This window comes from Myotis lucifugus, unplaced genomic scaffold (genome assembly GCF_000147115.1).
Source record: "Myotis lucifugus unplaced genomic scaffold, Myoluc2.0 scaffold_83, whole genome shotgun sequence".
Lineage (NCBI taxonomy): Eukaryota > Metazoa > Chordata > Mammalia > Chiroptera > Vespertilionidae > Myotis > Myotis lucifugus.
The window spans coordinates 3,849,336-3,870,446 of record NW_005871131.1 but is presented as its reverse complement, the minus strand read 5'-3'; the positions used below and the strand labels follow the sequence as shown (position 1 = coordinate 3,870,446).

The window sequence follows — 21,111 nt, the reverse complement described above, 5'->3', positions numbered from 1 at the left end:
GAGAGAGAAACCTCCACGTGAGAGAGAAACATCAATCAGTTGCCTCTCACACGCACCTCAACCGGGGATCAAACTACAACCTAGATATGTGCCCTGACGGGGAATGGAACCTGTGACCTTTCGGTGTACGGGACGATACTCCAACCAACTGAGCCACATAGGCCAAGGCAAGACATAAAATAATTTTGAATCACTTTCTCTTTTCAGTTCTCTACCAATCCCTCTGATTGTGTCCAGGAGAAAGTCTCAGTTTGCAGCTAGTATACCTGCTGCTAGTGTATCCTTAACAATTTTTATCCCTTGCTAATTTTCACTTTTAAGGAAGTGCAGGCTTGGGGCTCTGCATTCTCGGGCAGGAGTATCTAACAAGAATTTAACGATAGGACTCATTTTTTAAAGTTAGTTTCTAAATATGGCAAGTGATAGTGGTTTTCCCTGTAAGGCAGTGATATTGTTTGTTTTTACAAGTTTGCTTAAGTAAGATATGAGTTACTTAAGAAAATATTAACTACACAATAGCTCAGGTGATATGCACATTTTACAAAAAAAATTGTCATGATGGTATCAACCGTTTGAGGCCATTCTAGAATCAGAACTCTGCCACAGTAAGTTCTCAAATTTGGGCACAGCCACTTATAGGCTAAACTTGAAATTTGGACTTTGAGCATGGGACCCAGATTTTAAATACTAAAGATTTTTAAACTGATAAAAACTGGCCTTTAAAAAAAAAACTGGTCTTAATGTATTGTAGGTAATTATTCTTGACTAAATGTTGGCCAATTAAAAAATAAATTAAACTGGATTTCTGTTCTAAAAACAAAATCTCTCTCTCTCTTTTTTTTTCAAAGCTTCAAAGTTAGTTTTCATAGTTCCAGCTGAAATCATTTAACCCGTCTTCTTTTGCCCTTCACCCTGAGGGAAGGATTGAGCAAGATTTCGTTTTAATATGGGGCAGCCATCGAGTGAAGTGGTTAGGAACTTGGGTTTGAGGGTCAGACTGAGCTGTGTTTGAATGGCCGCTTGTGAGTCAGGGGACCTTGGATCAGTGACTCATCCTCCAAGCCTCACTTTCCTCATCTGTAAAATGAGAACTTCCCAGGGAATCCTGGAGATGAAATGGGCATGCAGAGGGCGCCACAGAGCCAGTGCCCACAGCTCACTGGCGGCCGCAGCAGCCTCTGTTTTGCATGGATATTCCTCGAGTGGAAGCTTGGATGACCAGCCCTGTCAGTGGTCTGCTGGGAGGTCACTTTCCTTTTAGGAAACACCCACCCAGTTTCCCAGGGATTCGCATTGGCACTGGGCATTATTTAAAAAAACAAAAAAAAAACAAAAGATGTTCCAAGCTCACTGGTACACTTCACGTTCATTCCTGCCAGGTAGGATGAAAAATATCTAGTGTGGTTTTCAACTGTTTCCATAAAGACTTTCACACAGGAGGTGGGGTTTGGGCTCTGGGTAGAGGCACCCTGGTCACAGGAAATGAGGAGCATGTCATCTGTCCTCAAGGCCAGCTTCCAGCTGACAGGCTTCATCAGGAAATCTTAACCACGTTCCTGGGGAGGACACAGACCCAGGGGAGGTGAGGATGCCCTATTCATTAGCAGGGCACTTTAATTACAAGTGGATCCTGTGATAGAAATGTGGGGAAACTCCATAGTGTGATGGATATGAGTTGGAGAAGAATTAGACAACTAAAAATGACCCCTGATGCTCTTGGATTGTCAGTATTTACTGAGACTAGACTCCAGCTAGCATTTTTCCTCCTGGGTTTAAAAAAGAAGAGAAAGGCATGTAAGAAACTTCTACTTCAGTTTGACCAACTCATTTACAATCCTAACATACAGGCAGTAATTGTCAGTCAGCAGAAGGGGTGTAGGGAAGCAGGCAATCTCATTGGGGAGTTTGGCAGACTGGGAGGAGGGCAGTACTGGGAGGTAGCCATCCAATGAATCTGCCATGCTGGGTGGTAACCCACCACCACTTCCCAGGTGTGCCTTGAAGGGAGAACATTGACTACTGGGGGCGCATGAACATTGACTATTGGCCACTCGAAGATGCTGGGGGAGGAGACAAGAGGGGCTATGGATTCCAGAGTGAGAGTGACAGGGCTCGAATGTTGGAAGAACAGCTTCTACTTTTTTACCCCCTGCCTCAGTCTCCACCGTCCTTCTGCCTCTGCAGTCTTGGTTTCCTTCAGGGTTCCCACCTAGCTTAGGAAATGAGCAGCATTGTGGTTAAAAGCCGAGTCCTTGCTGAGTAAAAGCCTTGGGACTCGCTCCTGGCTCTGCCACTCACACTACTGGCTGTATGACCTTAGGCAAGGTTCTTAACCCCACTGTGCCTCAGTTTCCTGCTTTGTGAAATGGGTCTATTAATAATACTAACTTAAGGGAAGTCAAGGAAATCTGGCACTGACAGCACTTTGGCACAGCTTGGCATGAAGTCATCCTCAGTGTTATTGCTATTACATTATTTATGTTAGAAAAGGAGGTTGTATATCCTGGGAAGCCAGTGTGGGGGGTGGCGGGGAGGGCTTTCAACTCAGGTAGATTTGACTTTGAATTTCAACTCTGCCAATTAATTGCTGGGTATGACTTGGGGCAAGTCACTTCACTTCTCTGAACACCTGCCTCCTGTTCTATAAAATGGAGTGATGGGGGTTGCTATACCAAATAGATGAGTGTGTGTGTGTGTGTGTGTGTGTGTGTGTGTGTGTGTTTTCCTATTTATGTGTACATGTTCCTGCTAATGTTCCAGCCCCCGGTATGGGGTAACTCCATGGCTCTTGGTGCCTCCTTCTTCACACCCAGGGGTCCCCATTGTCTACATGGCACATCCTTCTCTACTTGTCAGGCAGTCAGAAGAATCACAGCTGGGTCAGGTGGGACGATTTCTCTGTTTCTAGAGAATTGCCAGAGTCTGAGTAGGTAGGGGCCCTGGCAGGATGTAATTTAGTAGTTCAGGAGGCTTTGCAGGCTCAGGAAGCCCCCTTGCACCCCACTCCTGCTTTGCAAACTCAGGAGCAGCCCAGAGCCTGACTCCTAAATTGCGGAGCAGAAGGAGAAAGCCTGCCAGGTAAATGAGCCTTTCTCTCTATCCCTGGGGCCTCTTGGGGAACCTTGTCCAGGGAAATTGTTGCCTCGTTAGACCCCCCTGTAGTTTCCCCTATGGTTGGCCTGCGCTGGAAAACTCCTGGGAACTTTGCCCCTTTCTGCCACAGGGGTACTTTACCGCAGGAATTAATAACTTTTTTCTTTTACCACAAAACTGCCTTTGTTTCTTCTGGAAACTTTTATTGGCACCCCTTAGCACTGACTCTCCAATGGCTTAACCAACATTTTTCACACAAAAAAACGTAACCGTCAAATGACAGGTTTGTATTTACTTCTTTTCTTTTGAGTCAACTGCCATTGTCTATTCATCTTCCCTCTTGTGTCTTTGTAATTGAAATGAGCCGCCAGCGACTGGGGACTAGAGCTGGCTCTCTGAGGCTTCTGCCTCTTTTGTCGTTGGCGTGTGATTCACTCTTTTTCAAATTCACAGGCTTCTGAATTTTAATAGACAGTAGATAATGATACATCCGGCTGCATATTAATTGCTGAGAGTTAGAAATAACACATAATCACTGTGTTTCAAGGTTGCAAATGTATAGCACTGAGAGCCAGTGTTTTTTATGAGCCTTTGGAAAAATCCATTGTTATTGGGCGTTTTTTAATTCCTGTGATTAAAAATGTGGTACAGAATGAAAACTACTATCTCTCAAATAAAGTTAATGTTGTGTTCTGCATGTTCAATTTCCTGAACAGCATGCCTTGCACGTTATTTTTTCTGCTTCCCATTCATGGGTCAGTGAGTGGTAAGATACTAGCTGAAAGCCATACACAGGAAAGTTAAAATTTTTTATTTTATTCCCAATTCAATCAGTCAGTTGTGCTGTGTGACTGGTAGCTTTTTCCATTTTGAATAATCAGGTTTCAGTGTATTCTGTTCTCAGCTGAGAGCAGGCTGTTCTAAAACACCCAGATGCTGTGTTCTGGGTCCTAAGTGCAGGCGCGTGCCGCTGAGGATGTGCGTGGACCTATGATCTGAGGAATGCGGTGTGCTAGGAGAGAAGGCCAGGTGCTACCACGGAGCACGGCCAGTGTATTTTGTGTTTCATCTCTTCAAGGCTTGTTTGCTCAAAGTCATTCTTCTCAGAAACAGAAGCTGTCTGGTGAACAGGCGATGCGAGTCCATGTTCTACTGCAGACCCCGGGGTCCTTGGTCAGATGTCCCTGTAGGTTTTACCCAGCAGCTGAATGTGGGATCCCTGTCCCAGCCGAGTCCTCAGTCAGATGGCAGACCTGGCTGTCAGCGTTGCTTGCCTGAGATGTGTTTGATTGCACCAGATTCCGCTGGAACAGGCTGTTCTTCCTTTGGGACATTGAGATTAAGATCTAGGCATCCTTTGTCATCTCTGTACTTTCTTTCCCCCCTCTTCTGGGAAGTTAAGAGAATGCTGAGCTTCGAGGAATGACAGGTGGATGAGAGAGAGAGAACATGTCAGTGGATCTGTGTCGTCCTTTCTGGAAGGCAGAGGTAACATGTTATTTGGAGGAGCCCTTCCACCTTGAACATCTGCAGGGGTTGCATGCATAGCATTGAGTCAGTCAGTATCAGTGAGTTCCTATCACTGCCTAATCCCTGATAGTACTGGGAACAGGCAAGATTGGAGACCAGTTTTTCTAGCCTGTAATTCAGCAATGTGGGGTGCAGTGGGAGGGGTGGAAGCAGACCGCCTCAAGCCCCACCTACTTGGGTTTCCCTCCCCCACTCAGGTTCTGATTTTGGGATTTCAAGGCTAAAGTTTTTCTCTGCTCAGGACATAGCCTTGGATCCTGCCAAACCACCCCCAGTTTTGCTCTATCTAGCCAGAGCTTGGCTAAACAGACAGTAAAGGTGCAGGAAGAAAGGGAAGGCAGGAATGTGAAATCAAAATACTGGTCTTCCAGCTGCAGGGCCTCGGTGGTCAGAGCATGTCTTTGGTGAGATGGTGGCAGGTGACTTGGGGCTCCAGCGTTGTCCCTGGGAGGCCAGGGGAAATCCAGAGCAGAATGGACAGGTCAGGAGGGAAGGCTGGGCCACTTATGGGGCAGGTTTGTTCCAGACACATGGCAGGCATGATCTCTTGTCAGCTTCCCAGCAACACTGTGAGGGAATAGAAGAGTCACCCCCACTTCACTGGGGAGACAGAGCCCTTGGAGGTTACATTTTTTGGCCCAAAGTCAGGGTGTTGAGACCATAGGATATTGTGCTCAGAAAGGTTGTCTCCTATTTTGCCCTTAGGTCCTGTGCAGAGAATCAACATTCTCTGAGCCAGAGTGATAAGAACTTTGTCACTTGTTACACGGAGGTGTTTTCTTCAGGAGTATTGCTAAGTGTCTGTACACAATAGTTCCCGAACCCTGAGCAGGGGTGGAATGCCCAGAGGCATTGTTCTCCCCCTCCCCACCTCCATTCCAGCCCAAAAGGGAAGCCAGGGAAGCCCTTTCACAGAGATAAACAAGTACAGCATTGATATCCCACCTCAGGGTTTCCAAGAAGTCGATAGGAAATGACCCGACTGCGAAACCCCAGAACCGCAGGGCCTTCCTCTGGGCCCTGTGGCTGTGATTAGGCCACCACTGCCACCTCCAGGGCTCTTGTTGGCATCCTCCCCCCAGGGGTGCGCAGCTTTGGCCCCGTCTTCCAGACCTGGGGATGGTTGTGGCATAGTGGTCACATCCCTCCTGTGGCATTCTTGCCCCAAATGCATAGCCTCAATCTAATCATGAGAACACATCTTCTGGGCCCAAGGCTGGCCTTCCTGGAAGCCCCGGACGCTGCTGGCAGCCCTCACTTTTCAGAAGGTCAAGCTCTTGAAGTGCTTACAGCTCTGATCAGCTGGCCCTGCTGCCTCAACAGAGGAAGAGCTATGCTTGCCTTTCAGAGGCAGATGTGAGCCAGGGACCGCAGAGAGGGCTAAATATTCCGCTTCCTCTTTCTCCGAAGGTCTGTAGTGCCACGTCTGGGCATGACCAAGATGAGTTTCAGGCAGTGGGCTGGCGTTTGCTAAAAGGAACTTATTGGGGTGTGGGTATGCGTGTCTCCTTCTGCCCAAGGTTAAGTAATAGTAACATCCTGTGCAAGAGAACTTGAATGTGGTTTTCTACTAAACTCCAATATTTTAGGGCTATTTATTGGATGTGTTTAATCTTGGGCCAATTTAACCAGTAGCAGACTAATAAAATAACAACTTTGGGCATGTTGCCAGGACAAATGTTGACTTACCCTTATAATGTTGACTGAAATGAATAACTTTGAAAGTAATTGAGGAGTGAAACCTTAGCCAAAAATACAGTGTCTGAAACAGTGGTTCTGTTTTATTTTACTGGCACTGCTAAGAGATTACACTCCATAAGCTAGGCTGCTGCTGCCTGCTGCAGCTCTCAGAGTCCTCCCTTTCTTTTTTTTTAATCCTCACCCGAGGGTATTTTTCCACTGATTTTTAGAGAGAGTGGAAGAGAGAGGGAAAGTCAGAGAGAAAAATTGATGTGAGAGAAACACATCGATTAATTGCCTCCTGCACGAGCCCTGATCAGGGCCCTGGCCAGGGAGGAGCCTGCAACTGAGGTACAGGCCCTTGACCAGAATCGATCCCAGGACCCTTCAGTCCTCAGGCCGACGCAGTATCCACTGAGCCAAACTGGCTAGGGCTCAGAGTCCTACCTTTTACTGAATTATTTCCCAAGGTTCTTTTCTTTTTTTCCCCCTTTTTTTCAGCCTACAAACCATCATTCAGCAAAAATGAATTTCCCTGTGGAAGACAAGTAGGATAGGTTACTTTTCCAATGTAGGAGAAAAAAAATTCAATGATAATGAGCAGAATAAAGATAATAATGTGCTTGAGGTCTTCCCTCAGAAACAAAATGGCATGCCCTCTGAAAGTTTGTAGTAAAATTAAGTGTTTCTCTAGGGTATGTATACTGGATGAAATCCATCTAGCTCATTCCACACCCCACCTTTCCTTCATTTTGTCATTCGGTTTATACAAACATTAGAGAGCTATACTGTTTTTCTAGCATGTTTTGGACTTGCAGGAAACAGGGAAGGCCTGGAGGAAATGATGCCAGGATGACCACAGAAGCTGTCATGAAGTACGATTTCTTTCAACCCTCATTTTCTTCCTTGCACTATACGGGAAGCTGTGTTTGGGCAGGGACTGAGCAGGCTTTCAGAGGCTCATGCCAGCATTGTCTGAGCTCAGTCAGATGTCCCCCCAATGCCTCTCCCTTAACCAAAGCTGCCCTAAAAATGACCACCAGATAGACTGACCTTGACCAGATGCTGGAGATGCTGACTGGACTCTTTAGTGCTGACTGACTGTCCCAGGCAAAGACAAACTCACTATGCAGGAATAAGTGTAATTTCTCCAACCTTAATGTGTTCAGTGGTGTGGCCCTGGGGGTTGATGGTTTGATCTTGTGGATTTTCCCAGACCATCTTGTGATACCTCCACCATATGCTTTTCAGCATTTCCACGGGGGGCGGGGGGCGGGGGGTGGGGGTGGGGGTGGCTAGAGAAATTATCAGATCTTACACACAGCAATCCAACACCCTGTCTGCAGCAACATGGCCATGGGACTGAACTAACTCAGCGTGTTCTGAGATGTTATTTAGCCAGGCTCTCCTTATTTCCCATTAGCAAATAAAGATACCCCTCCCGCCACCCGCCACCCCCCAAACCAGCACTTGTTTTTTTTTCTTTTAAAGAAGGAAGGAAATTGGGATGTTTTCCTTAAAGGGTCCGGTAGGGAGAGAGTTGGGCCATATTATCAAAGAGGAAATCAGATCTCCCTTGGGTGCTGGAGCAAGGCAGCCTGACTCCTGGAGAAAATAAACAGAGGGGAGTGGCCTCCGTCTTTGAGGGGAGCCAAGGCAAAGGTATCAGGCTCCCTCGGGAGCTGTTCCGGGTGGTTTATCAACGTCCACAGCGCATGTAGTCCTTTGTTGGAATCACTGATAAGCATCTCTTGGGGAAAATTATAGGTCTGGATTTGAAGATCTTTTGCTCACCTTATGGATTAGAAGTCGATAAATCTGAAATGGCTTTGGCCTAATCAGTGAAGCCAGGTTTCCATTAGATTTGGGACTCATTTTTTTCTTTTCAATTTCTGGGAACAGATGCCAGAGGAAAGAGAACAGAAAAAAATATTTTTTATGGAAATTTTGGAGTTAGAAACCATTATTTCTTTATTGTTTTTCCTATTTTCTAAATAAGTAAATAAATAAATACATTGATATACGGTGAAGAGTCACTTTCAGGCTCCAGAGAAGCTCCCCTTCCTGTTTCTGCAGCCCCACTGCTCTGCTCAGGCCTCCTCATTGCTGCCTCTTTGCCCTGCAGCCACTGGGGTTGCCCTGCCTGGTGTCCACATGCCCCACTCCTTGCCCGCTGCAGCCAACACTGACTCTCCCGGGCACTCTGCCTGGATCAACCTCTGGCTCCCCCTGCTCACTGGGAGATGCTCTTCCTAGTGCACCTGTCAGTGAAGCCCGCTTCGCAGGTGCTGGGTAAACACTGGCAGAATTGGATTAAAAAGGATGCATATAGTCCAATATATGTATTCATTACAAAGGAAGGGCAGTAGTTCTCCCTTATCCGCGGTGCAATTTCAGTTACCTGCTGTCTACCACCCTCCAAAATATGAAATGGAAAATTCCAGAGACAAACAGTTCATACGTTTTAAATTGCCCACTGTTCTGGGTGGTGTAATGAAATCTCGTGCTGTGCTGCTCAGGACATGAATCATCCCTTTGTCCAACAAATTCATGCTGTATATGCTCCCTGCCCATTAGCCAGTTAGTAGCATCTCAGTTATCAGATCACTTCTCAGGGTACCGCATGCTTGTGTTCAAGTCACCCCTACTTTACTTACTAATGGCCCAAAGCACAAGAGTAGTGATATTGGCGATTCAGATATGCCAAAGAGAAGCCATAAAGTGCGTCCTTTAAGTGAAAAGGTGAAATTTCTCTATGTAAGGAAAGAAAAAAACTTAAATGCTGAGGTTGCTAAACTCTGCAGTAAGAACAAATCTTCTGTGAAATTGTAAAGAAGGAAAAAGAACATTGTGCTAGTTTTGCTCAAACTGCAAAAGTTATGGCCACAGTGCATGATAAGTGCTTAGTTAAGATGATAAAAACAAAACTTGATCATAGATATGTATGTTTAGGAAAAACACATCGTATATATAGTTCAGTACAGTCCCTTTCAGGCATCCCCTGGGAGTCTTGGAACATTTTCCCCGAGGGTGGTGGGGGTGGCTACTGTGCTAGTAACTTTACAATCGAGAAATCCGACAGACACACCTGTATTCCTTTCCCAGGGCTGCTCTAACCAAGTACCACGTGCTGGTGGCTTCGAATAACAGAAATTTATTTTTCATGGCTCTGGGGACTAGAAGTCCAGAGTTAAGGTCTCAACACAGCCATGATCCCTCTGAAACCCGTGGGAGAATCCTTTCTTGCCTTCCTAGCTCCTGGTGTTGGCTGTCAGTCTTCTGTGTTCTGTGTGTTGTAGATAAATCACTCTAGCTGCTCTCTTTGTCATCGCCTGGCATTCTTCCTGTGTGTCTCTGCCTAAATTTCCTTTCTTATAAGGACACCAGTGATTGGATTTAAGTCCCACTGTAATCTAGTGTGGCTCCATCCTAACCTGATTACCTCAGCAAAGATCCTATTTCCATATAAGGTTATATTCGTAGGTTCGGGGGGGTAGAACTTCAGCACATCTTTTGGGAGGGACACAGTTCAACCCATAACACCACGTTAACATCAGCAGTAATAGCATATAGTGACATAATGCACCCCGATGTAATGCACCAAGAAGGGCATATCACTCTGTTGTTAGCTCGTTCTTATTTCATAATGCTAGAGCTCCTCAATTACTCTGAGGTTGGAACTTCCTTTTTAGCATGAAGGTGATGAAAGCATCCTAGAGGGTTACTGGGTGGGTGAAATGTGACCCCTGGGATCTGCACACCTCCTGTTACACAGATGGAGCTCTCCATAACCCTTCCCTGGCATTTCCAAGCACCGGAAAGGCATGTTTTTATGACTCCAGCAACTCATGGGCAAAAGCATCTGCTGCTGGCACACTTGATTCTCCTCTCCCTTGCTCCTGGCCAGATGCAGAGCAGCCAGGAGCAGTGCTGCCTTGCAGTAGAACAGTCTAAGTCCCGCACCTGTGGCTGTGCTCCTGGGCCCTCTGGGCTGTGTTTATGGCCCAGTGAAGGTAGTCTCGGGACCCTGATTGATGAAAAAAATATGACCTTCATGCCTTTCTTCATTCTCCCCTTCCTCCTACCCTCTCTTCTTTTTTCCCTTTATTTTTTCTCCCTTCCTTGTCCTCTGAAAAAAGAAAAAAACATTTGATAAAAGTTAATATGGATTCATGATAACAATTCACAGCAAACTTAGCATAAAGGGAACTTTCTCTACTTGAAAAGGGGTGTCTTGTCCATGCTCTCAAGAAACAGAATACTTAAGGATGAAAGCTTCATAATAATCACTTCTGATTCAGGAATTAGACTAGTACACACTAGCTCACCTTGTAATCAACAATATACAGGTGGAACTAGCCAGTGCAATAAGACAAGAAAAACAAAAAGCTATAAGGCTGGAAAAGATGCAACAGAACTGTGTTGTTATTCAGAAAGTGCTGCCTACACAAAACAAGCAATGCCTTTTACTTTTCTTCTCTTTTAAACTTATTTAGTGTGCTGCCCTTCTGCTCTGTCTTGAAGTTGCATGGTGAGGGCGGTGTCTGCACTTGAAGCAGGACACCTTGCTCCTAGGTTTAGCATTGACCCTGCCCAGCTTGGTCTGGCGGTCGAGTTGTTAGACTCGGAAGCCTCTGCAAGTCGTATTCTGTCATCTCTCTGTAAAGCCCGGAAGCAACCCTGGTAGTGCATTTGCTAGTTTTGAGTAGAGCTATTTAACTAGACTCTGGAAACATTTTCCCTGAGGGCTCTTTTTAGGCAGCAGTTAAAGGTAGCTGGAGACATACTGACTAAATGGAAAAGAAAAATCAAATTAGGCCAAGATTTTTTTTTAATCGCCTGTTCTCACTGAAGCCCTCCAAGAGCACACCATAATTCATATTTTACTCATGTGGGTCATGCATAAAACCTCCTCCATAGACCCAGCAGCCTGTAAATGTTCTGGTTTTAAAATCGCACCTGCCTGCTTTGCTGGATCGCAGCACTAAGTCACGCAACCCTAGTTTCTGGTTCAGTTGTCCGTTACTTGGGAATGAGACCGGCAGAGAGCAGCCCGATGTTTACTTCCACATGGCCAGTGCCTTAGGAAGGGAGCTTTCATTGCAGTCTCATTAGCAGCACTGCACAGCCTGCAGCGGAGCTGGCGTTTGCATCCGTTTGCATCATGCGTGCGTTCTGTAGCTGCACAGAAAACGCCCATCCAACTGGGTCATGGAAAAGGACAGCAAAGTCAGCAGAACCTTAGAAAAGATGACACAGCAGTGGAACAGAGCTGAGTCTTCTCCTATCCTGCCGAGCGTGCAATGCTCCCTGCCCCCTTTTAAAGCGAGAGAACTCAATTGGCATGTGCCCTTCCATCTCCCCATTCTGACATAGACCCTGTGACCCAGCCGCTTTAGCCGTTAAAGAAACAGAGGCCCAGGAGTCTCCAGGTTCTGAGGTGGGTGCAGGATTACTGGAGACCAAGCCCTGGCCCCCACCCCAGGAAATCTCTCACCTCACTTGCTGCAGTGCCGTTCATGCCACCAAAGGTAGCATGCCAGCCTAAGGCAGCACACACTTAGAGGAATTTAGGGGGTGCTCAAGAGTGTGTGTGTGTGTGCACGTGTGTGTGTGTGTGTGTGTGTGTGTGTGTGTTCATTATGCCAGTGATGCAGCTCTTACGTAAAGCATATTTTTAAAATCCTCCTCTGAGGACAGACGCTCAGGAGCCAGGACTCGGACGAGAGCATCCTGAAGGGCACTGTCACCTGGAAGCAGAGGGCTAGTGGATCTTTCTCTCCGCCACCCCAGGAATTAGAATGTGAGGTCTCTTTCGCTGAGAGATTTATCTTTTGCGTTTTGGAACTGAGCCTTCCCAGGGTTGGGAGAGTTTCCCGCTGTCTGCTCAGCTCAGCAAGCCGAGAAGCTGGAGAGGTAGCCGGCAGCCTGGATTCATTCTCTGTCTTGGAAAAGTGCTTCACTGCTTCGAGAAACCGTGCCATCACTCCTGGCCACATTGTAGAATTGTTCTTATTTTTGTATTTAAATGCCAGAAAAGTTGGGTCTGTGTCCAAGAAGGCTTCTGATTTCCGAGGCTGGCAAGGGCATAAAATGACATTTGGCAGAATTCCAAATCCAGACGAGATTTTCCCAAGCACCTACTATGTTCAGGACACCCTGCAGGGACGTCCTGGAGAAGCGGAAGTTCTGGCTTACCCCTCGCAACTCTGAGAGAAAGCGATGGCTGAAAAAGAAAGATGAGCACCTTGAGACTCCCTGTGGAAATGATTGAGGTTCGCCACAACGTTTGTCACGTTTGGCCTTTTCCGTTAAAATCTGGTGTGTTCATGTGCTGTCCAGCGTCCACCGCAGGTCAGATGGAGCTTAGGAAGACAAGGGTAACTGTTCTCTTTGTCCTTGCAGGATGTTTTGTCTGTCCTCTCTGTCTTTCAGTCTGCTGTTTGATTTCTGTAATTCTTGTCTGCAAAGTCACTGGGACGGATAGGCTCCCTCTCCCCCATCAGCTTGGTTTGGGGTAACGTGCAGTTTTGACAATGTTTTATGTGGAGGTGATGGAGGTGATTTTCAAAGCTTACGGTTGTATATAATATAGAAACCGATGCCCATGGCAGGGTTTTCTCTTTGTGCCTTTTCTTCTGCTGTCTGATTATTCTTTGTAAGTATTAATGTGTACATTTCAAATATACTGAAGATGCAAATATGCTTTTTTAAGAGCCCAGGAATAGAAGAACTTCTTTAAATTTTTTTTAAATTTAATTAACTATGCTTTAGAAAATCCATTGCATAAAGAAATGTGGAGAGTGGCTTTAGGCAAGGTGAAGGAAAGGTTTTTCAAAAGAAAAAGCCAGAAGTATCAAAGGCAGCCGCCTGACAAGGTCATTGGATGGGGAATCTGAGGCAGCTTTTCTCTCAGGAGGGTTTGGGAAGAATGATCTTACTGAGTTAAAAACTGGCAGATATTGGAGTGGGAGCAGGGAGCAGATCTGGGCCCATGAGCTGTGCGCTCAGAGGCTGCTTCTGTGGACATCTGGCTGCCACTGCTCCTTCGGGCGCCTAAGCCAGGTCACCTCCGCGCAGCTGGAGTGAGACAGGGCACTGTTTGCATTTCACAGATCCGTGTACAGCTCATGAATGGGGAGGACTTGTGGTGGAGTTATGTTTTCTTCATAATTGACGACATTTTCATTTCTTCCTTCTTTTCTTTCTTTTTTATCTACAGGAGCCAAGTAATAAACGGGTCAAACCCCTTTCCAGAGTCACATCACTAGCAAACCTCATCCCGCCCGTGAAGGCTACACCGCTAAAGCGCTTCAGCCAAACCCTGCAGGTAAGAAGGGCACAGTGGGCTCCTGTTTGCAGAAAGCCATGTGCGGGAAGGGCATTGCTGTTTTACCGAGAATCTGCCCTGGTTTCAGACTGACCTGAATCAAGGTTTATTTCAACAGAAGGGAGCAAGGCAGTGGACCGAAAGGAAGAAAAAGGTATTTCAACTTGTAAACTGGGGTGAGGCGGTGTCCTTTGAGAGGGGTAACTTGAAGAGTCATCTCTGTCCAGTCTTTTCTCACAATTGTATTTCCAAGTTGTGTGCCCCGTCCAGACGCCCTCTGACAGGTTTCATTCTAACGTGTCTCCGGGCTTCTAAGGATGTGAGTCCGAAGGCAAGAGAGCCTCGTGGTGTAGGTTGGGATCTGCAAATTATAGCCCATGGGAAAAGATTCAGCCCACCTTCTGTCTTCTTACGGCCCACGAGCTAGGACTGTTTTTTACTTTTTTGAATGACTGGGGAAAAATTAAAAGAGGAATTATATTCCCCCACACATGAAAATGATATGAAATTCTAATTTCAGTGTCCGTGAATAAAGTTGTGTTGGGACACAGGTATGCCCAGTGTTTATGTCCTGCTTTTGTCTACAGCTGCTTTTGTACTTTAGTGGCAGAGTCTAGTAGTTGTGACAGAGACCATATTGCCCACAAGGTCAAAAGTATTTGCTATCTGGTCCTTTGTAGGAAATGTTTGCTGACCCCTGGCTTAGAACAGGGGCCCCGGAAATGAAGTGTCTCAGCTCTGACTTCCACTCTGTCACTCAAGTACTTTGTCACCTTGTGCAGATGACATGACATCTCTAGGTCTTGCTTTTATTCCTAATGGATAAACTGGAGTTGATGCCACCAGCTCCTTTATAGAATTGTTGTAAATATGTACAAGATAGTACATTTTAAAAAAATATATTTTATTGATTTTTTACAGAGAGGAAGGGAGAGGGATAGAGAGTTAGAAACATTGATGAGAGAGAAACATCAATCAGCCGCCTCCTGCACACCCCTACTGGGGATGTGCCCGCAACCAAGGTACATGCCCTTGACCAGAATTGAACCTGGGACCCTTCAGTCTGCAGGCCGAAGCTCTATCCACTGAGCCAAACCGGCTAGGGCAGCCGTGGGCAAACTACGGCCCATGGGCCGGATCCAGCCCGTTTGAAATGAATAAAACTAAAAAAAAAAAAAAAAAAAAGACCGTACCCTTTTATGTAATGATGTTTACTTTGAATTTATATTAGTTCACACAAACACTCCATCCATGCTTTTGTTCCGGCCCTCCGGTCCAGTTTAAGAACCCATTGTGGCCATCGAGTCAAAAAGTTTGCCCACCCCTGGGCTAGGGCAAGATTGTGCATTTAAAGGGCTTGGTATAGTGCAGTGATGGCGAACCTTTTGAGCTCAACTTGTCAGCATTTTGAAAAAACCTAACTTAACTCTGGTGCTGTGTCACATATAGAAATTTTTTGATATTTGCAACCATAGTAAAACAAAGATGTATATTTTTGATATTTATTTTATATATTTAAATGCCATTTAACAAAGAAAAATCAACCAAAAAAATGAGTTTGCATGTTACCTCTGACACGCGTGTCATGGGTTCACCATCACTGGTATAGTGCCTTGATCCTTAGTTAGCAATCACTAATTTACTAATTAGTTAGCCAGGAAGTAAATATTATCTACTGTAATAATTCTTTGGTTAACAAGTGGTGGTAGTTGTTCTTGTTCTTAAACTCCTGATAAAGTTTATCTTTTAAAGTGAAAACTGAGATTTGTCCAGGCCTCCAACCCAATTTGATCATCATAAACGTCCTCTTGTAGACTGACGCCCGCAAAAGTCACGCCATGAGGAGGCTCATCTTGTTTAGCCGAGAAGTAGACTTGAGTCTGCCTTTTCTCACTTGTCCTGAACACTTTTCTTTGTAGTATTTTTTTCTTGACTTTGTGAGTCATTAGGAAAATTGTGGACTGGAACCCAAGGCTTGTCCCATGCTTTGATAATCTATGACTTGAGAACGATTTGAGTCTCTCTCATCCCCTCCTGTCGTTGCTTCCACACCATTCAGCCAATGTGCTATGACACCGAGTAGCCCAAGCTCTTCTCGCCACTTCCCTAGAGATGCCGTCCCTCTCCGGTGCTTCTCCCCTGACGGGCCCATTCCTCTGTTAACTCTGCTCACAGTGTCTTCTGAATGAATACCTCAGCACATAATTACCTATAGGTTTGGCTCTGGTTCTGTTGGTGCTGGGGCCTCTGGGTATCCCAGGTCCCCTTTGTGGGAGAACAGAGGAGGAAAAAAGAAGGTTGTCTGGAGGAGGCAGATGAAGGGCTTTGAAGCTAGTGGAGAAAAATGTGTTTACCTTCTCTCCCCCGTGACCAGCCCCTCAGCCCTCTGGCCAAGTTCATGGCAGGCTTCCTCTGGAAGATTCATCACTGCCCTAGTCCTGCACATCTGGTCTTTTGCTGAGTTCTGCTTTTTGGAAATTCTTTTGCTTGTCTACTGCTATTTCACCCTTTCCTTTCCATCCCAGTGACTGTGGCTCAAGTTCATTCACTCTATAGTTATTTCCCCCCCTTGATTATGAGGACCCCCCCCACCATGTTGCCAGCATCTCTTCCCATTGTCTCTCCTAGGCCACCCTCCGCCCAAGGAAGGACCTCACTCATCCCCTCGTCATGCACCAGGCCCTACTTCCTGAGCTCATGTTGCTTTCTGACAACTTCATGGCCTACATCTGGCCCCCAAGTTGTGTTTTGTTTGGCCGCACAGTGTTTTGAGCTAACAATTAAAAATCAAAACAATCTATGTAAGGACCTGGCCTTCTGACTCCTCTTGAGGAAGTGGAAGACTTGGTGTGCTGGGCCTCTGTTTCCACATGGCAGTAAGGAGCTGTGCCTGAGTAGCCAGCCAGCGGTAATCTGCAAATGTCCCCATTGTCATACCCCATTGTCATACCTTCAGAATCTTTTCTTTGGCTTCCCAGGCAACCTTTATTTCTTTTCTCCTGTTTCTGCTCTATGCAGAACCTACGCATGGAACGCTGCAGGAAATATTTGATCGCCTTGACAATTTGCATTGACCTAGAGAACTGGGGCAGAAAGAAATCAAGCCATGTCTGAAATGCAACAGACGAGGCCAAGCAAGGATGAGAAAGCCAGACCCCAGGGAGGAATCTGACATGTGGAGATTAGTTTCTAAAACCTCAAATATTTTTTGTAGCAAAATCATTTTTATTTGCTTTTTTAAAATATCCTGGTGAGTAGCTACCTCCAGGCTCCATTTATGGACAGAAACAACCCAGCAGAGTTATGCATAATAGTCATGCACATAGGCACAGAGAGAACTTGAGCAATGTGCTTATGCTGTGAGTGTGTCCTTGAGGGGTCAGCAAATGGAAATAGGCTCCTGCGGTCGTATGCAGAGTTAGACAGCCATGTTTGCAGGGGGGTCTGTGAAGCACAACCAGATATTTCCAGCAGTCACCTTGGTGCATGCAGTGCAAGTTCTGCAAAATTATTTCCACTCCTAGCATCTCAATAACCTCATGTCATCATTGCTTCCCGCACCAGCTAGAATGGGAAAGGATGCTGATGTAGCCTGAGGAGCGGGGAGGAGGGGGGGGACGGGGAAGTCCCAAAGGGGACACTCAGTGGCCCAACCTCATATCCTTCCTCATTTTGCCTACTGTGGCCTTGATGCCCATTCTAAAAGGAGAGGAACAGAGAACAAGGAGTGTAGGGGCTGCCTCTCAGCATTCATTTCTTACCCATGTGTGTATATATTTATACCTTTTCTCCTTCCAAAAGCAAGTCAAGGCTATGATTGAACAGCCTGATTCTCTGCTACAGTACCCCTCGCCGCTGGTTCCTGGCACCTTAGAGCTATATATATCCCTTTGGATGTCCAGTTGTGTCTCTCATGTTGGGCTCCTTTCATTATAGGAGAAGGGATGAGTGAGGCCCAAATACCCAAACACGATGCTTTAATCAACAGTGGAGCACTTAGCAGTCCTTCCTCTGGCTCGTCGGGAGGATATCAGGAGAGTGTGGGGCTGGCAGCCTCTTCCAAAAAGGTTAAACCCCAATCACCAGTGGAGTGGTGCTCGCAGCAGCTCAGCGAGACACTGCACGCCTTGTTCTCTCCTGCCTCCCTTGTGCCCCACATGGACTGGGGGCTTGGGCCTCAGCACAAAGGCGGCATTTGTGGAAATCAGAGAGGGACAGCCGACTGCATGGCGCTCCGTCTGCTACTGACCAGGGAGGCTAGCACTGCTGGTAGATGGAGCACAGATGTCTGGATCCCTCTGGGCCCATAAATCCTCCGCTGGCCTGCCCGGAGGAAAATCCGGCCCAGCTCCAAGAGGGACCTGCATGCACCCCTGCGGAGTGAGGAAGGCGAGCTCGCCTTCCGCCCCTTGGCCAGTCACCTCCCGTCACAGCTGTGCACGCCTGGTGGACTCATTTGAGTCCAGCGTGTGCTGTGGAATGCCGTGTTCATTACAGTGTGATTGGGCCCTGCCTCCTCTTTGAACATGAACTTCCTTTTTTTCCATTATAAAAGTGTATGTTCATTATGGAAAAATACAGAAAAGGAGAGAGAGAAAAGAACGCATATAGCCTCTCACTCTAAAATAACCCCTGTTAAGATTTTAATAATTCCCTTTCAATTTCATTCCAGGTATAACTACATAAACTACACACTCTGAGACTAATTTGGGGTTACTCCCAGTCTATCCAGCCTTATCTTTGTGTGATCTGTTCACTTTCGGATGAGACCCCCCCACAAAGACTGTGGGTGATTGGTTTTTTGTGCATCTCTATTGGTCTTGGCCTCACATATTTCCAAGCTATACAGTTGGGTACTTAAAGGTTCCTCTTTATCATTGTTACAGCCTTTTGGGGGAAATATTCCTTTTATTAAAGTTAAATAATCCTGTTTATTTTTTTTAATGCTTTGTGGTTTTTTAATTTAATTTTATTTTTTTTGCATTTTTCCTGGTGTGTTTTATCTCTTTCATTCTTATTTTCCCTTTGTAATTTAGCTGGATGAGAATTTTGTTATGGCTTAAGGGAAATATTATATCACAGTTATTCTTGGAAATATGATTGTAATTTAATGGACTGTGCATATATTATTCCAGTGTGTAGATGTGATTTATTTTATATAACCAGTCTCCTATTAATGGATATTTAGGCTATGAATATTTTTACATTATTATATAACTCTATATGGAGAATGATTTCTGAAGGCACTTGTTCTTTTTTCTTTAAGTGCCTACCTTCTATTGTGCTTTCTTTTCTGGCTACATAACATCATTTTAAAAAATAGAAAAATATAGAGAAGCACAGAAAAGGGAATAAAAGTCCCTCGTAATTCCATCTCCCATCACCACAAAACTTCTGTTAACATGTTGGCATATACTCAGGCAATCTTTTCTTTTATTATACACTTGCATGCGTATTTTTTTAAACAAAACCATAATCATATTATAAGCACTATTTTTAACTTGCTTTTGTCTTAACAGTATAAGATAACCTTATAGTATGAGAATACATATTCATGTCATTAAATATTTTTCACAAATCCGATTCTTCCTGGGTATATACACTGTTTCATTAAAAAGATATACCAGTTTATTTAATAATTCTTTTGTTATTGGATATTTTAGTTGTTTTCATTTTCCACCCTTATAAACTGCTTTAGACATCCTGATCACAAATCTTTACCCCACCCTGTAATAATATGTTACCTTTGCAACCAGATAAAAATATTTAAGATCTGAAAATCTTATATGATGAGCATATTAGAGAGAGGACGCCTAGTCGTGGCCTGGGACAGGGGTTGAAGGAAGGGCAGGAGGGTTTGTGTTGGGCCTGGAAGGGCTCAGAGGTGATGAGGATGGAGGGGAGAAAGGGCATTTCAGATCGGAGGAGGGACTGAGAGAAGACTGATGCATCTCGCTTTGGGAAATAAGTAGCAGAAGAACCGAAGCATATTTGCTTACTTTCCATGAGCTGGAAACCATGATTTTCTTCTCCACGGACCTCACACTTAGTCCCCTGGTCCAAGGTCACACACTTTCCATAAGTGACAAAAGTCCTTGGTCCTAAGTTATTTGGCAAATACAGAAACAAGCTTGGGTGTGTGTGTGTGTGTGTGTGTGTGTGTGTGTTTTGGAGGAGGCAACCAGAAACCATACTGCCTTTCCATCTGGAAGGTAAGGGTCTAGCTGAGAGGTGACCTGTATTCCATGTCAAGGGGAACTCCTGACCTTCTGCCAATCTTTACTTCTCCTACAGTAGTAGTTAAACCATTGTAATAGTTGACTATTATCATTGAAAACTTGTCAATTTTTACTTAGTGGTAACAACTCCATGAGTGGAGTATTTACAATGAGCCAGCTTCCATGTAAAGTACTTTATATTCATCGCTTCATTTCCTCTCCTCCATCATGATGTAAGGTAGGCTTCCTCACGACTTAATAGGGGAGGAACCTGCAGGCTGAACAATGTGCCCGACGTGACATGGCCAGGAAGTGCGGGAGCTGGGGTTCCGCACCGTTCTCGCAGTGCCCCTCCTGCAGTAGGCCTTTGCAGAAAGTCAGTTTGGTCATAATGAAGCCTGCAGTTTGCCAGGATTCAACATAACGGCCAGATTGTCCGTCGGGGTCACCCCACTTCACTGCTGACCCTCCCTCTCTGTTTCCCTGTGTGGCAGGGAGGGCCATCATTGCCATTTAGGCTCGTGGAATATTTTATCACGAATATTATTGTACTAAAGCCTTTTTATGGTGCCCAGTGAAGAGGTTGGGCTGCTGCCCCAAGTCTCTGGAAGGCTTCCTAATTTTTGGCTTACACTAAGCAAATTGTGCAATATTGTCCCCACACTTGAGTCAGATATTTTCTTCAGCTTTTCATTCATCTACTCAGAATCTCTCCCAGCTACAGAAAGCTTTTTCCTTGCACTGGGTCTATGGGGTTTGCCTTTTTACCATGTTTTTATTTATTATTGTTTTGTCATCTTTATTATGAAAGTGTTACATATGTCCCCTTTTTCCCCCCTTGACCCCCCCCCCCAGGCCTTCACCACCCTATTGTCTATGTCTATGGGTTATGCATATACACATATGAGTTCATTGGTTGATCTATTCCCACCCCCCTCCCCTTCCTTCCCTCTGAGGCTTGACAGTCTGTTTGATGTTTTTATGTCTCTGGGTCTATTTTTGTTCATCAGTTTATGTTGTTCATTAGATTCCACATATGAGTGAGAGCATGTGATACTTATTGTTCTCTGACTGGCTTATTTCACTTAGCATAATGCTCTCTAGGGCCATCCATGCCGTTGCAGATGGTAAGAGTTCTTTCTTTTCTATAGCTGCATAGTATTCCGTTGTATAAATGTTCCACAGCTTTTTCTTTTTTTTTTTTTTTTATTTTCTTTATTGATTAAGGGATTACATATGTGTCCCTTATCCCCTCCTTAC

General features: G+C 45.4%; 1 protein-coding gene across 4 annotated transcripts in view; it reads left to right on the top strand.

Annotated features, from left to right (window-relative positions):
* ARHGEF3 (Rho guanine nucleotide exchange factor 3) overlaps positions 1-21,111 on the top strand; it is a 242,527-nt gene that overhangs the window by 189,798 nt on the left and 31,618 nt on the right. For 2 of the 4 annotated variants that reach the window (XM_014457705.2, XM_006090863.3), the window contains one exon: positions 13,526-13,633. The exons of 1 other annotated variant lie outside the window; for it this stretch is intronic. In XM_014457705.2, coding sequence (XP_014313191.2) covers positions 13,526-13,633 — 108 coding nt within the window. Of the gene's footprint in view, positions 1-13,525; positions 13,634-13,751; positions 13,788-21,111 lie in introns of all 4 variants that reach the window. One more of the 4 variants, XM_006090865.3, reaches the window with a different exon arrangement.